At 41.1% G+C, this 15,455-nt stretch overlaps 2 protein-coding genes across 6 annotated transcripts; one reads left to right on the top strand and one right to left on the bottom strand.

Moving 5' to 3' along the window:
• Positions 1 to 78: 78 nt before the first annotated feature.
• LOC146687540 (E3 ubiquitin/ISG15 ligase TRIM25-like) lies at positions 79 to 4,924 on the top strand. Its single transcript, XM_085439344.1, has 7 exons — positions 79 to 851; positions 1,628 to 1,714; positions 1,817 to 2,050; positions 3,691 to 3,850; positions 3,953 to 4,003; positions 4,092 to 4,151; positions 4,226 to 4,924. Exons 1-7 carry the CDS (start codon positions 267 to 269, stop codon positions 4,750 to 4,752), a joined length of 1,704 nt encoding a protein of 567 aa, XP_085295470.1. The 5' UTR covers positions 79 to 266; the 3' UTR covers positions 4,753 to 4,924.
• On the bottom strand, positions 4,811 to 14,990 carry eef1da (eukaryotic translation elongation factor 1 delta a (guanine nucleotide exchange protein)). 5 transcript variants are annotated; one of them, XM_085439346.1, is made up of 11 exons: positions 14,898 to 14,990; positions 14,495 to 14,515; positions 13,551 to 13,585; positions 12,546 to 13,124; positions 11,337 to 11,454; positions 9,732 to 9,770; positions 8,791 to 8,869; positions 7,823 to 7,917; positions 7,289 to 7,474; positions 5,481 to 5,675; positions 4,811 to 4,940 (listed from the first exon to the last, which is right to left on the bottom strand). In XM_085439346.1, exons 3-11 carry the CDS (start codon positions 13,562 to 13,564, stop codon positions 4,902 to 4,904), a joined length of 1,344 nt encoding a protein of 447 aa, XP_085295472.1. In that variant the 5' UTR covers positions 13,565 to 13,585; positions 14,495 to 14,515; positions 14,898 to 14,990; the 3' UTR covers positions 4,811 to 4,901. The 5 variants fall into 5 exon arrangements, with proteins under 5 accessions (XP_085295472.1, XP_085295473.1, XP_085295476.1 ...); XM_085439347.1 differs by having other exon boundaries at positions 9,732 to 9,767; XM_085439350.1 differs by lacking the exon at positions 9,732 to 9,770.
• Positions 14,991 to 15,455: the final 465 nt, after the last annotated feature.

Raw genomic sequence — 15,455 nt, 5'->3', positions numbered from 1 at the left:
GAAAACAATGCCATTTTCCAGTACAGCCTCATATCAGATTGTATTTAAATGTGATCTCACAGGAGCTTCCCTGATGTGGGACCTGGAGGCGTTTTCTTTGTCAGGCTGGTCTTTGCACAGGCTCTCTGGGACGGCCCATTTGCTTCTTTGCTGGCTGTGATTGGAGGCTTCAGGTTGCAGCAGGTGAAACATGAGAAGCTGCTGTCAGCACACCTGTGAACTACGCCCATCTTTGCCTGTTCTAGTTTCAGTCGAGAGTGCAGGAAATGGCAGCCACAACGATTTCTGTTGAGCAGGACCAGTTCTGCTGTTCAGTGTGCCTGGAGGTGTTAAGAGACCCAGTGACGATCCCCTGTGGACACAGCTACTGCCTGGAGTGCATTGAAGACTACTGGAACAGGGCGAAGCAGAAAGGTCAGTGGAGCTGTCCTCAGTGCAGGCAGGTGTTCAACCCGAGACCTCTCCTGAGCAGGAACACTGTTCTGGGTGAACTGGTGGAAAAGCTTCAGAAAACCGGATTTCAGGCCGAAAGTCAACAATCCAGCAAACCAGAGGAGGTGAAATGCACTTCATGTACGGTGAGAAAAAGCAAAGCCGTGAAGTCATGCCTTATGTGCGTAGGGTCGTACTGCGCCTCTCACCTGAAAGCCCACGAAGAACGCTTTCGTGGAAAGGGACATAAGCTGATCCCACCTTCGGATCAGCTGAAAGAGAAGCTGTGCCCACAGCACGATAAGTTACTGAGGCTGTACTGTCACAATGACCAGCACTGTGTGTGCTCGCAGTGTGTTAAAGAGAGCCATAAGGGCCATGAAACTGTCTCCGTGGTGGACGAGAGGGCAAAACAGCAGGTGGGTTTGAGCATTTTTCTTTTTTTTGCAATCTTTTCTGAGTGGATTTGAAATTCAAAATGTGCACTTGACCTTCTATTGGCTTTCTAAGACCTTTATTTAGACAGAGAGCTTTTACTGGCAGCACAAATTTGGATTTTAAGGGGAAACTTGTCAAGATTTACATATCAAATCAGTACTTAGGGATAGTACTCCTCAGTCTGTAGAGGTAAGTGTTAAAGCCAGAGAGAGCCAGATAAGGAATGAGAAAGAAAGAAAAACCGACCAATTAGAGGCTGTTACCTGTTAGGCTGCTTGTTGAATATTTTCCTTTTTTCCAGATAAGGTCATGTGTACAGTCTATGATGTAAGCTCAAAAAACTCTTAATTGACATTTTTTGGAAAGCTGAGTTTTGCTGCCAGACCTGTTGAATCAAGGAATCACTTAAAACATATGAAGTAGACTAAGATTGTCTTTAAAGCAACACAAGAAAAGATGAGAACAAAGTCACTGATATGTGTCACTCTGGAAAAGGCTACAAAGTCACAGTGATAGCCATTATATACAAATGAAGAAAACTCAGCATTGAAAATATTGAACACAAGCAGAGTAACGTGTGCTTTGGTCCTGCTGCTGTATCTTGGCTGGAAGACCAAAGGCCTCCTACTGTACTGCCATCCTTTGATTTTTGAAATCAAAACTTTCCACCGTGAAATGCAGCCGCGAAAAATTATTCGCCTAAGCGGCACAGGGGACTGCTCCATGTGATTGATATTCATCTTTTGTATTCTCTTAGAAAAAACTCCAGGAGACCTCTTTGAAGTCTGTGCAGAAACTGAAGGAGAGTGAGAAGGAACTACGATACGTAATCAGATACATCAAGGTGAGTGCATTTCCTCTCCAGGAGCTTTAAAATGTGTCTTTGTCAAAAGTGCAGTTCCAGTGAATCCAGGGGACCAAAAGAGGAAACTTTTATCTTCCACAGCACTCCACGGAGGCTGCACAGGAGGAGAGTGAGAGGATTTTCTCCAAGCTGATCCGATCCATTGAGAAACAGAACAGCGAGGTGAAGGAGCTGATCAGAGTCCAGGGCAAAGCAGCCGTCAGTCAGGCTGAGGAGGAGCTGGAGAAGATACAGAAGGAGATGGCCGAGCTCAAGAGGACCGGCGCTGAGCTGGAGAAGCTCTCTCACACTGAAGACCACATCCACTTTCTTCAGGTGTGAAACTGAAGTTTGAACTAAAAATGTGGGAAAGATTGACTTTTGTTTTTAATCTAACCACAAGTCTCTCTTATAAGGGAAACGTTCAAAGCTTTTTGATATACTTTGCTGATTTGGGGCCCTGAGGCCAGAAAGGGGTTTTATAAATACACAATCTGCTCAGTTTAGTGTTCACTTACCTCTTTTGGCTTTGGATGGTGAGGGAAATCCTAATCAGGCAGAAGACAGTGAGGTTATTTCCCATTTTACTAACGTCTAGATAATTTACTTTCACTGTTCCTCTTAAAAATTACTGAAATTAATCACATCTAAAAGTAAGTACACTGTAATTTCTATATTTACTTATGAAGTGAGATTTAACTGAGGATGATAAATAATCCAAATGACACGTGTGCTATCAGCTTTAGCTACTAACACTAAAGTTCATTCAGCGTCTGTTGAAGTGTTTCCAGGATCTCCAGAATCAAGGACAAATCTGAAACTTAGCATGAGAAAAACTGAAGTGAAAACTCAAATTACAAACTTTAAAATTCAGAAGTTGCAGAGTTGCAGTGAACTTCAGTCACACATCATTTGGCAAAGGCACTTTGTAAGGTCCCTTCCCAGAAAGACTCCTGTATGTTTACTGATGCAGAACTATGGAAAAGGTCAAACCTGCCGACTTATGCTTGTCGTCTTATGACCCTGCTTTCCCCTATTTGGATCCATGTTAACCTGAGTAATGTTTGAACTGCAGCCAAATGGCCTATTTATCAAACACATCCAAAGTATTCAGCACGATAATATATTTAAATGTTTTGTCTCCTTTTAATCCTTTTTATTAAATTAAAAATAAATAAATAAAACTTGCTCTTTAATTATGGTCTGGGCTGTAAGCGATTCACCACAACTGTTCTGCGAGCCTTCCTGGTTTATTTACACCTGCTGCATTTGTATTCAAATTAGGGCTGTGCGATATGACCAAAATCTCATATCCCGATATAAGAATTCTATCGTCCGATGACGATATAAATCACAAAAATGTAACATTTTCTGTAAATTCTGTGAATCTCGGGCAGCTCGGGAAGTGTTTCCAGCTGCGCGTGATGTACCTGGAGTCGAGTGTTTTAACAGATGCATGAAACGATACATTTTTAGACATAAGTTGTAACGACCGTTTTCTTTGAGTATTTATTACACGGCGCGCTGCGGGGAAAAGCCTGTTCTAACGATTGACTCTAAGGTTTATTTTTTAGCACATGGCGGATCTTTTTTTACTTCTCATCCGTAAATAATCTGCTCTTTCACGTGATTCAGTTTATTTTGAAAAGTCTCAACAGGATCCTGAGCTTTATTGTGAAAGGTTTATATGGAAAATAAACAAGCGGACACACGATAGTGTTACCATCATTGTTGCTAATGCATAAAAACAGGCGCTTGTCCGTCCACAGTGTGGTTATAAGAGAAAGAGAGAACTTTAAGAAATTAATATAGCCACTACAGTGACCGTCAAAACGATGAAAATAATATATATATATATATATATATATATATATATATATATATATATATAGCCGTAAACAGTTGTGGTCATCCGATATATATTGTTATATCCAACAGCCCTAATTCAAATGCTGTTGTGTTGAATGTTTTTGCAGAAGTGCAAGTCTCTTCACTTCCCTACAAAGTCCGTGGAGATGCCCAGCACTGATGCGCTTCATTATTTGATGTATAAAACCACGAAAGGGGCGCTGGTTAACCTGAAGGACAATCTGGATGATACACTTCAAAAAGAATTCTCCAAAATATCTGAAAAGGGTAAGTAGTGACGTAAATGTACCCTTTACTTCACTTCTCATTGCAACACACACGATTTACAAAGAAACCCCAACACCTTTATTTTCTAATTTACATTTTCAGTCACTTTACTGAAAGAAAGCAGCAGTAAGAACAACTCTGAAAAGTCTAAAGGTGAGATTTACTAAACCTCACACACAAAAGCAACTTAGAAAACTGTCACTTAAGTTTAATTTAACCCTTTATCCTCTAAATCTAACAGTTAAAGACACTGACATACCCTACAACTCAGAACCAAAGACGAGAGCTGATTTTCTTCAATGTGAGTACGATCATTTACAAATCATACCACCATCAAATACAGTCATCTGTAGCACACGCTCATCTTCTGTCCAGATTACAACGATATAATCCTGGACCCGAACACTGCCAACTCTTACTTGTGCTTCTCTGACGGGCAACGAGCCGTGACCACACGCGCCGACCCGCAGCCCTACGCGGACCACCCAGACCGCTTCACCAGCTGGGCACAGGTGCTGTGTAAGGCCGGGATGGCTGGACGCTGCTACTGGGAGATCGAGTGGACCGGAAACGGAGGGGTTTCCGTCGGCGTGTGCTACAAGAACATGAGCCGGGCCGGAGGAGGGAGCGAGTGCAAGCTGGGGCACAACTCTAAATCGTGGAGCCTGGACTGCTCACCCACAGCCTGCTCATTTCAGCACAATAAGGAGAGCATGACTCTCAGTGCCCAGTGTGCTTGCAGAATAGGAGTGTATCTAGATTTCAGAGGTGGGACTTTATCCTTCTTTAATGTTTCTGATGCAATGGTTCTGCTTCACAAAGAGAAGATCACATTCACGCAGCCTCTATACCCTGGATTCTGGGTGGGGCTGGGCTCCACTTTGAAGCTGTGCTCAATTTAACATGTGAAGACAGGCAGAATAATTCATTTCAGTGAGAATGAGGAAACTGAGGCAGATGTTTGTGCTCAAAGATTTGCTTTTCTTTTTATTAACCACACACCCGCAGCAGCAACAACACTTTGGTGGAGCAGGTGAAGGGCTGGAGGAGCTTAGATCTTATTGAAGGCAGCAACATCGACACTCTGGATCTACAGAGGAAGAAAGAATTGAATGCAAAGTCAGTTATTGCAACATATTTATGCTATTAAGATTTAATGTAATGAAAGCCATTATTTAAATAAAGTTGTTTTACTGATTAACTTACAAAACTGGTAAAAGATGCTTTTTGTGATGAGTGAGTGAGAAGTCTTCACTAAAGGTTTACTGCAATATATGATTTCTTGCACCAATGATTAAAAAGTAAAATGAATTTTCGATTCATATCTCAGAGCAGAATAAAAGATAACGACTAGATTCATGAATGGAGAGTTAGGAGTCCATAAAGAGGAGGAAACCACCTCTTTAATAAACAAAAACAAACCTATCTATATATAGATAATCTTATTACAAAGGATGTAAGCATTTTTGGAGAAACAATATTTGTCTGGTGAAAGGAGGGAACCATTTCTAATCTGAACACTGGCATGTAAAACTCTCGTCCAGCTGCATTGTGACAACTGTTGCATAAATGTAAGTTAAAACATGGCTCAACACCACAAACTGTTTACACCTCTGTGATTGTTACTTACATAGTCCTCAAACTTGGTGATCTCCTCTTCCAGGATGTCTGTGCCAACTTTATCGTCCTCAACCACACAGCTGATCTGCAGCTTCTTGATGCCATAGCCGACTGGCACCAGCTTGGAAGCTCCCCACAGGAGCCCGTCCATCTGCACCGAGCGCACACACTCCTCCAGCTTAGCCATATCCGTCTCATCGTCCCACTAAACACACACAAGAAGGGGAGAGACACAAATACCAATCGGGTTCAATGACACAGCTCACATTACAGTTAAAATGTATCGCTTAAAAGTTTTTAAAAATTTTTTTCCTCTTCAACAATCATTACTATTACAGACTAGTCAGTTTTTCAGGATTTACCAGAAAAAAAACAAAACAAAAAAAAAAAACCCCAAAACCCTTAACCACGAATAAAATGTATCAAATTAAAATTTTAAAGAAAAACTTGCACATGTGAAAATCTTTTATGCTTCGATAGATACTAGGGGTGCAACGATACACAAAATTCACGGTTCGGTACTTTGGTGTCACGGTTCGATATTTTTTCGATACAAAAAAAATGTTCATGCCTTTTTAATTTGTCATTTATTAAAATTATAAATATATATTTTAACTCAAAAGTACAGTTTTTAAATTTAACCCTAACCCTTGTGCGTGTTTTTTATTTTGACAGCGAATGCGCACCTGCGGACCACTTATGTGCAGCCCTGGTTATTTAGCTCGTCATATTACAGCCACAGAAATTATTTTGTCCATGAAACCATAAAGCTGCACTTTCTTTTTGCCTTATAGTCTGATTTGTCATAACTTCTCCGTTTTGTGGTAAGCTTTTCTTTGGCTGTCACTTCTTCATCCTGACCTGTCTTATTTGGCTCAGCAGAACTAAAATATATATCTGTCTGTGAAGGTTCTCAGTCATCCAGGTCATCGTAGTCAAATATATATCCTGCTGCTTTTACACGCACACTCACATAAGCTCAGCGATAAGCTCACTCATCTTTGGAAAAGAGCGTTTATTACAGAGAAATGTCTCTTTCCAAAATAAAAGCTATACTATCCGCTTCTTCTGGGCTATATTCTCAGCAGCATAAGGAGAATCATGTGCTAACAGCTGTCTAAATGACTCGGCTAAAGTTAGTAGCATGCTTGTTGTTTTGGTCTTTGCACTAGGATGATGTCGGCGTAAATGTGCAGTCATATTCGTTGTGTTCCCACTAGTGCTTTCAGGTTAATCTCGTTGAAATGACCTTAACGCCACAACGCGGCAAATCTCCGTTAACGAGCTACCGCTGATCGCCCCGTGCATGGGGCTAGACGGCCAACACGTTAACGAGCTACCCTATACAGAGGGGCTAGACGGCCAACACGTTAACGAGCTAACTGCGCTAACACACTAGTTCCCACCCATGTAATTGAGCATTGCATGGCACATCCAACATACTGTTTTACTTTAGTCCATGACTCGCTTACCTTCAGGGTCATACGTCACATGAAAACCAAAATAATTCCAAACGCCAGATCTGAATGAGGGTGGGGGAGGTCCATGTGTCTTGCTAGCTTGCCCTGCGCTCTTCCTTCTGACTATGCTGTCTGTGTTGAGCGCTCAGTGGATCTGCGCTCGACAGTGCAGCCTAGGCGGAGTAGTCGAACGCAGATTCACTGAGCGCTCAACACAGACAGCATCGTCGGAAGGAAAGTTGATAAAATAAATTACAAATGTTGTATTGTTCGATACATATGCGTACCGAACCGAAAGCACTGTATCGAACGGTTCAATATCGATACGAATATCGTGGCACCCCTAATAGATACTTACAGGTTTGACATCCAGCAGGATGGATGACTTAGCAATGAGAGCTGGTTTCTTTGCCTTCTTGGCTGCGTAGGCCTCCAAGCGCTCCTGCTTTATACGTTCTGCCTCCTCATCTTCCTCGTCGCTGCCAAACAAGTCTATGTCATCATCGTCACCATTTATCACTTTTTCCTGTTTGACTGGAGCAACCTGGACAATGCAGATGGAAAAAAGGGAATAGATGGTGTATTTTACAAATAGTCTTTCTAGTGCGTGACTCAAAACATCACAGTGAAAGGCATGAAGGAAAGGAACTTCAATTGATTATATGAAATAAGGAAGGGGCGCAGGTACAAGATATTTGAATAAAAATACACACACACACACACACCAGAAGATTAAAGAAATGACTTCAAATCAAAACCAAAAGTGTGATCTGCCAGTGTACACGTTTCCCTTTTGATTAACATCAAAACTTGAATTCAAGTACAGAGAAGATTTGTAGGACCCCCCGAAAGACGTCTGTTTTAGAAGCTATGAACATCCCACAGCATCTACCTTTGCAGCAGGGATGGCTGCTGGTGTTGGGCTCTTCTCCAGCACAGCCACTCTGGACTCTAGCTTCTGCAGGGTTGCCCTCATCTCAACCACCACTACACAAGCAAACACAAAGTCAAAGTCAAATACATGCATTTGCCACTTGGGGGCAGCAAAAACGAGCTTACAAATAAGGGTACATCTCAAGCTGGTATGTATAGGTTATCAGGGTTGACTTTGACACATTCAAATCTGTTTGTGCTGGTTTACGATCCCTCATCAGCCTCTCCACATTTTGCTTTGAACTTCTCCACAGTTTCCTACATTTTTGTAACAGTAATAGCCAAATTGATTGTTTACCACCATTCATCATGGGTGTGTACACCCTGCAGACAGATGTATGCATGTAAGAAAAGACTGAACCTGTCAAGATGATTAAGTAAACCCTTTAAATAGATTTGCACTAAACAGTTTTTTTTTGGGTGATTCAGATTCCAGACACCTTTAAGGTCAACCTGATACTGGTTTTGGACGATTTTGATCATGAAAGCTACAAACTGAGAATCTGCTCAACCACGGGGTTTTTTTTTTGTTTTTTTTTAAAACAAATAAGTTTCTTTAAAAGAAATCAGTAGTTTTAATTTCATGGAATTAAACTTTTGACTTTGTGTCCTGATCAATCTGCTCATTAACATCACTGCAATAAACAGACAAACTACAACTGTTGTGGTCTGCGTCGTAGCAATGTGCACACTTGTGTACAGGCAAACATCTGGGTGCAGCAGCTTGGCGCACTGATGTATCAAGGCTCACTGTCCTGACAGATAAGCTGCAAACCTAACTGAAGGAACACCAAAAAACCTCATCTTGAAACTGTGCAACACGTCTGACTGCCGCCCTGCAATATTTTACTACGAGCAGCTCTTTTATAATGTCATGTTTTATTTCGATAAAATCTTGAACATGTGTATTATAGTTTAAGCACAAACCTTTGTGCAGGGTCTGGTTCTCCAGCTCCAGGCTCTTCATGCGTGAAACCAGCTCCTGGTCTCCTGCATGTGAGGATGACTGCGGGAAGAACACCACAAATTAACACCAAGAGTCACACTGCAGGACAGCAAACACAGCAACAAATGCATTAACGCACAGGTCAAGAACAAACCCAAGGCTGATGTGAAAAAGCAAGCAAAACCAAAAAACATGCAGGGGTAAAAAAAAAAAAAAAAAAAAAAAAAAAAAAAAAAAAAAAAATTTAAACACAAAACACTGATTAGAAATCAACTCTATCTCCAATGAATTTTGAAGCAGAACAAGATTGCTTCTTTCCGAGTCAGATTGATAGTAATTCATCATTAGCCTCCAGCCTGTTAACAAAGAGATTGAAAGCAAACTGCTTTAAAATGGGGAACAGAAATACAACACTCGCCAAAAAACAAACAAAAACAAAACAAAATAAAGAAAAAAAAAATAAGAAAAAAAAAAATCCCAAAACAAGTTTACGGTGACTGACAGTATAATGAGAGCTCTCTTTTCCTTTAAATTGTCATCTGCCTTTTTAACCTTCTGCTTCCAGTCTTTAACAAAGCTGGGAGGCTGATACTGACCTTATCCAACTCGAACTCTCAGAAAACAGTTTGCTTCCAAGGATCATTAGCAGTTTGATCAAAACTGATAATCACAACTATAATCATAACACAATGTCTAGAATAAATGAAATCAGCTTTATTAGAAGCAGTCTAAATCAATTATATTGACAGACATAGAAAAGGAAGCTGGATGGCGAGAGGTGGTGGAACAGGATGAGATACCATGATGTCGTGATGAATAACACACTCCAGGTCAGGCAGCAGCAGACGCAGCCAGCATTGCTGTCTCATTCATGCAGCATTTCCAGCATTGCCTGAGCAGCAAAGCTGTGCGACCGACTTACGTTTCTGTGCCGCCGTTTCTGCTGGCGACCTTTGGCCTGCTGCACGCCAGTTATCACCAGCACCCGGTGATGTAAAGGGTAAATGAGGGGGGAAACATGAAAACAACAGGAAAAGTAGAAGATGTAGGTACAAAGAGATCAATATTTTACAATTTATTGGGATACTACTGTCAACTGGTGCTCATATTTACATGCACGAAAGAATAAAAGCGGACCAACTACAGGTTGTCCTCCTTGCTCCCCCCATGAAAATAAGTTCTTATAAACCTCACCTTAAACCAAAGAAATAGTCTTGTCCTTTCCCCCCCACTGAAACTAAAGTCTGTGTCATTTTTCCATTACTGGTCCTCAAACAAACAATCTTTGTATTACAGTGAAAGAAGTTACCATATTTGTAAGTAACAACTGTAGCCTGGTGATAACCAAAATAGTTCATTTTAATCTTGATCACTAACATTAGATTTTTAAGAAGGAATCTCATATTAATAAAGGAGAGGAGGAACAATTACAACAATTACGTGCAAGACCCGTTTTTGAAACGACACCAACGTATACTGCTAGCAAAACATTAAAAACCACTGATGATGATTATGATTATTATAAAACAAAAACTGGTACTACACGGCATGTGAATGCTCAATATGGACTGCACAAAATGTTGCCATTTACACTTCAATTCCACATTATGACACGGTGAACATCTGCAGTTCATGCACAATGTGGTACTCACTCTACATTTTCCTAGTGGATTTAGCAATGTCCTGCATGATGGCATCATCTCACCTAACCCGCAGGCACGTGTGGGAAAAGAGCTAATGAAGTAGAAGCAGTCAAAGACAAAGCAGTGTGCAGGACTGACAAAAGTGGGGCGACTGGTTTAATAAAGGCTTCCCCCCCCCTCCCTTTTCCTTCTGTAAAATAGAGGCAAACCTTACACCCTCCCACCCAAAAAACAAAAACAAAAAAAACCCACACACTATTTGCATTTGATGTAGCAATACAAAAGTTACAGACTCTGGGAGCAGACCTGAGGGTACATGAGCCTGGCACGATGGCCTAACCAGCAGCTCATGCTGCCGATGTAATCCCCCACACACTTGTGTCCTGAGACGTGACCTTTCATTTAAACTTTTTCCAACCTGATTCAATAAAATGCACTGACATGTCTACCTGTGGAGCCCTCAAGCAACATCAGTTGTAGAGATCTATAAATAACTCTGCACATAAAATCAAGACTATCTGCATGTGGTTCTTTTCATTGTTTTCCCAGCATTATATAGAAACTCCAAGAACTGCTGCAGCAGCCCTGAGAAGATAAGACAGCTGCCAAACCACCTGACCCTCTTGCTAGTACAAGCCACTTCTAAATCGAGAGGCTTAACTCACATGCACACAGCTGCTCCAGGCTGCCATGAGCTGTGACAGAAGATGATGTAACTACTGCCTGAATCAACAGGACACTGTCTAAAAGGGAGCTGCGCTGCCACCGACAGGAGGGCATGAACCAAAAGAGAGTCAGGCAGAATAGCTCTGAGTAAAGACTACAGATTAAAACCCTCTAAAAGTGTTTAGCATTTAAGAAATGGATTGATGAAGTTTCTGTACCTGCTGCGTGGCAGGTCCGTTGACTCCCTCGTAGAAACGCTTTTCTGCCTCATCGTAGCGGTTTTTGTCAAACCAGATGCTTTCTGTGGTAAGGCAGATCAGTCCACTCATGTTAGTACTGAAAAAGAATAAGAATTCATGAGAGATTTAGCAATTCAACAGAACAGTTTGATAATTTATATGCAAACCACGAGACAAGAATTTTAGGCGTTATAGCCAAACTGCTGAGACGGAAAGCAACGTAACAACTTTGACAGCCGTTCGATTGATTTTGCTGTATTACAGGTTACAACAGCAGGAACTACAGGTGAAGTTTGACACTGCAGTTAGTTTCTCCCCAATGCTTTCAGCTACAGCTGTAAGATGACAACAAATGAATGGTTAAATGAAACCTATGATTTACCCCTGTCACATTCAGCTCGTGAATTACTGCAGCAGTCAGTCATCAGTCTACACACTCACACAAACAGAGTTGCCTGATCTGCAGAGTCTGGATTACTGAACAAAAGGCTAGTCACTGCCTGCCAACAACCCCCCCTGACTACACATACCATTACCCTTGAAAGGGGAGAACTGTATACAACTAACTTGGGCATTCCTTTGTAGTCGACACCTGACAGTTACAATTGAAGAGTCAAACAGGAAAAAAAAAGAAAAGCACAGGCATTGCAAATCCATGCAGCACACGTCTTAATGAAATGAAGCATTTCCATTATGAGAATAAGTTTAATGCTAATTATCTCCTGTTGTAAGTCACATGTGAGAAAGTCCCAACCTGGCCACCCCGACATCGTCTGGACTCCATGTGTGAAAACAAATATGTACAGGCACACAAGGGTCAGAAAGGTGGGTTTTTTTTTTTAATGTTCCGAATCTAAAAATAAGCGTAACACTAGCAGCTGGTAAATAAGAGGGTTGGGAAAAGCAACTGTGGCATTTTTACTGGATTGAACAAACTTTGAATAACCCCATATTAACATACGTTGGTTCCATATGCAGTACATGTCCACCTGCCCTCAACACACGTAAGTTCAACCAGAAGGTCTATGTATGGGGAGAAAAAAACAAAAAAACCACACACAGGTAGAAGTCAGCATAAACAGCCAACACACAGAAAAAAAAAAAAAAAAAAAAAAAAAAAAAAAAAAGAAGTGTTAAATGAGCCAAAAAGCACACGTCACATCTCACTCCATGACAGAGGTGTCATACTTGTCCCGTTTGGGCTTGCTTTCCGTCTCAGAGATGCCCCTCTTCCTTGGGTGTGGTCCCCTGCTACCTTTGCCCCCCTGCTCTGTCTCAGAGGAGGTGCGATTGCGGCCTTTGCCAATCTGACGGTGGGGCGTACCGGAGGCCTTCACTGTGGTGACAGAGGGTCCTTGACCCTGCAGGTGACTTTGATTGGGTCTGGAGTGATAGAGCAAGAATCCTCTGGTGTTTGGGCTCCGGGGAGAGGACGACAGCAGTCCGCCACTCTCAACCTGATCGTGAATATTGCGGTTGTACCACACTGCCTCTGCCTGCAAACCCTGCAGCACGGGGCTTTGACCATACGAGCCACTCGCCTCCACTGAGGAGCTCAACCATTCCTCTTCAGCCCCAGAGCTCTCCGACTGGGACAGACGCGTGTGACGACGCAGCCTCCCAAACTGGACGTTGTCTCCACTAATGATGCCCCTCTCCAGGGCGGGAACACTACCCTGCCTGAAGGTTCCCATAGGTACAGCGTTCTGAGGGGCTCTGCTTTGCTGATGATTTTGACAAGACTGATCCATTTCTTTACTTGCTTGTCTTTTTTGGATTGTTTGGAGAGAAAAGAAGCAACAGGTGGAAACTAGAGCCATTAGTTCAGCGTGAAGGTGGTACTGCACTCACACTCACTGGTTAGTCAATAGTTTATTTACATAAGATTTGATGAATAAATGTTTATGAAATAATGCAGAGAAAGGTTACAAAATAGACTTTCATCTCACACCGGACAAGCCATGCCAAAACAAACCAGACCCAACTTCAGGTTAGGTTTTGCTTACAGTATTTCCCTCGTGTCCATTTCAAATCAAGTTGTTTATTATCATTTAAGGTGTAAAAATTAAAATAAAGACAGATATGCTGTAAAACTAGAAAAAGGCCACTCCCGTTAGACACAGCAGGACAAGAAAACACTGTTTATGCCTTAACTAAGACAAAACAGTCATTTTAACTCAGTTTGTAGCTCACCTTTGCTTTGGCATGATGGGGATAAAGTACAGTGCCTATTGCAAAATTGGATATTGAAATAATTCACCGTTTACTCAGAATTCATTCCTAAGACATCAAAACAAACAGACAAACTTGCAGTCACATGGCAGGTGTTCAGTGATCGGCCACAAAATTAAAACCATTGGCAGGTAAAAAATGAATTAAACAGATCACCTGCTTGCAGTGCATTGGCACACTGGGTTTGGCATTCAAGTAGATGTTACTTTTACTTTTCAACCAAGGACACCCTGCCAAATAACAATGATAGTCCCAGCACAATGCACACTACTCTGGAAAGGCTTGAGGAACAATAGAAAACCCAAGGTTTTCTACTTGGGCTCAAACTTAAAGCTAAACACATCACCTACAGGATGTGTTGAAACAAGCCTAAATCATGAGAACCTCCACCTTAAAAAGACTTTGAAGCCGCTGCCAGACTGTGTGGACAAAGTAGCTCTGGATAGAGCCGGTTTTAATATTGTGGCTGATTATTGTAGTCTCATTTGACAGTTTATTAGGTACATCTTCTTAAAACAAGTACAGATTTAACCTTTTCAAGACATTTTCAATGGTTAGCCATCATTTTGAAGGATGTAGTTTGATCTAAAACAATTCGTTCTGACAGTACTCTCTGCACTCACTTTTCAAACAAAAACCACAAACATGCACGAACTTTTCAATGCTAATGTCTTTGAGCTTTGCACGAAATAAGGGGGGGGGAAATGATCTACAAGACAAACTAATTAGTGAATATTGAGTCCCTGACAAAAATACTAGAAACATGTTTAAGAAAAAAAAAAGTATAAATAAATCAGTTCCAAACTGTCAAATGAGTGTTAACTACTTTAATTATCACCAGAATGCAAAATCCAGTGCATGTGTTAAAGTATTAGTTGAAAAGTAGCCTCAACATCGACACTCACCTTGTTAACTAGAATACGAAGCTAATGTGCAACAGAGAAACAAGAGAGCCTCTGAAATTCAATTTAATATTAAAAACCTTTGTGATAAAGCTACAGAAGTGCCAAAAGGATAGGGGGAACCCAAAAGAAAAGTACAATTCACGAGCAACAGAAGTCTCTAACTGTGATGCATTTCTAATCAAAGTAGCAGTAACGACCGTAAATATCACTGATGGCTTACGCCGGTTGCTTGCACTCTCTGACATTAGCCAAAGTTTCTCACAGTACCACCAACTTGTAGTTCAGCTGACCACGTGGCGTTAAAAAAAAAACTTTAATTTCCGAATAAGTTGCAGAGTTAACAATCATCTTACTTTTTAAAAAATGTTCCACATGTGAAAAAATACAACTTTAATGTACTTACTGTTGGTTTAATTCGACGTTTTATGACTAAGAAGAAGTCCTTTAGCGTGCCGCCTCGGCTGTAATCCGACTGTAGAAGAGGACTCACGTTAACAGACACCCTCTATTCTTCAGTGGCGGAGGGGGGAGGACGTTAGCGTTTTAACGACTTTAACGAAATTTTAAACGCTTATCTAACATTTATATAAAATAACATAAGTCAAAAACAAGAAATAAAACATGCTGCAAGTTTACTAATTCTCACAATAAAGGGAATTCACTTTTTAGCTAACATTAAAGCACAAAATTGGTAGAATCCATTTTGCTCAAAGACTTCATTACCCATGAACCTCCAGGAACTGCATAGCAGAATACGTTAGCTGTCAGCTGTCTCAGTTTACTGATGTTTTGGCAGGCTGTGCCGCCTTCCTCAGCACATTATCTTTTATATTACTTTAAAAAGGTATGCAGGTCTCCCCACCCCCTCTCCTGTTTATAAATAAATAAATAAATAAATAAATAAATAAAAGCAAAAATAACTCAAACGAATTAGCCAAATATATTTTCTTGACCTTCTCCA

This window comes from Copadichromis virginalis, linkage group LG18 (assembly GCF_057382275.1).
Source record: "Copadichromis virginalis isolate Kocher_CV1m ecotype Utaka linkage group LG18, C_Virginalis_male_GT1.1, whole genome shotgun sequence".
NCBI classification, from domain to species: Eukaryota; Metazoa; Chordata; class Actinopteri; order Cichliformes; family Cichlidae; genus Copadichromis; species Copadichromis virginalis.
Note: the sequence above shows the minus strand (reverse complement) of the source record. Positions and strands in the feature narration are given on the sequence as shown.

Excerpts from the sequence above, each read along its gene's own strand:
- eef1da (XM_085439346.1), bottom strand. Across the intron at positions 7,918-8,790 it reads GAACCAGACCCTGCACAAAG|TGGTGGTTGAGATGAGGGCA; the intron begins GTTTGTGCTTAA and ends TTGCTTGTGTAG. Across the intron at positions 4,941-5,480 it reads TCACCAAGTTTGAGGACTAT|ATCCAGAGTGTCGATGTTGC; the intron begins GTAAGTAACAAT and ends CTTCCTCTGTAG.
- LOC146687540 (XM_085439344.1), top strand. The coding sequence starts at position 267 with ATGGCAGCCACAACGATTTCTGTTGAGCAGGACCAGTTCTGCTGTTCA. Across the intron at positions 3,851-3,952 it reads CTCCAAAATATCTGAAAAGG|TCACTTTACTGAAAGAAAGC; the intron begins GTAAGTAGTGAC and ends TTACATTTTCAG. Across the intron at positions 4,152-4,225 it reads GAGAGCTGATTTTCTTCAAT|ATTACAACGATATAATCCTG; the intron begins GTGAGTACGATC and ends TCTTCTGTCCAG.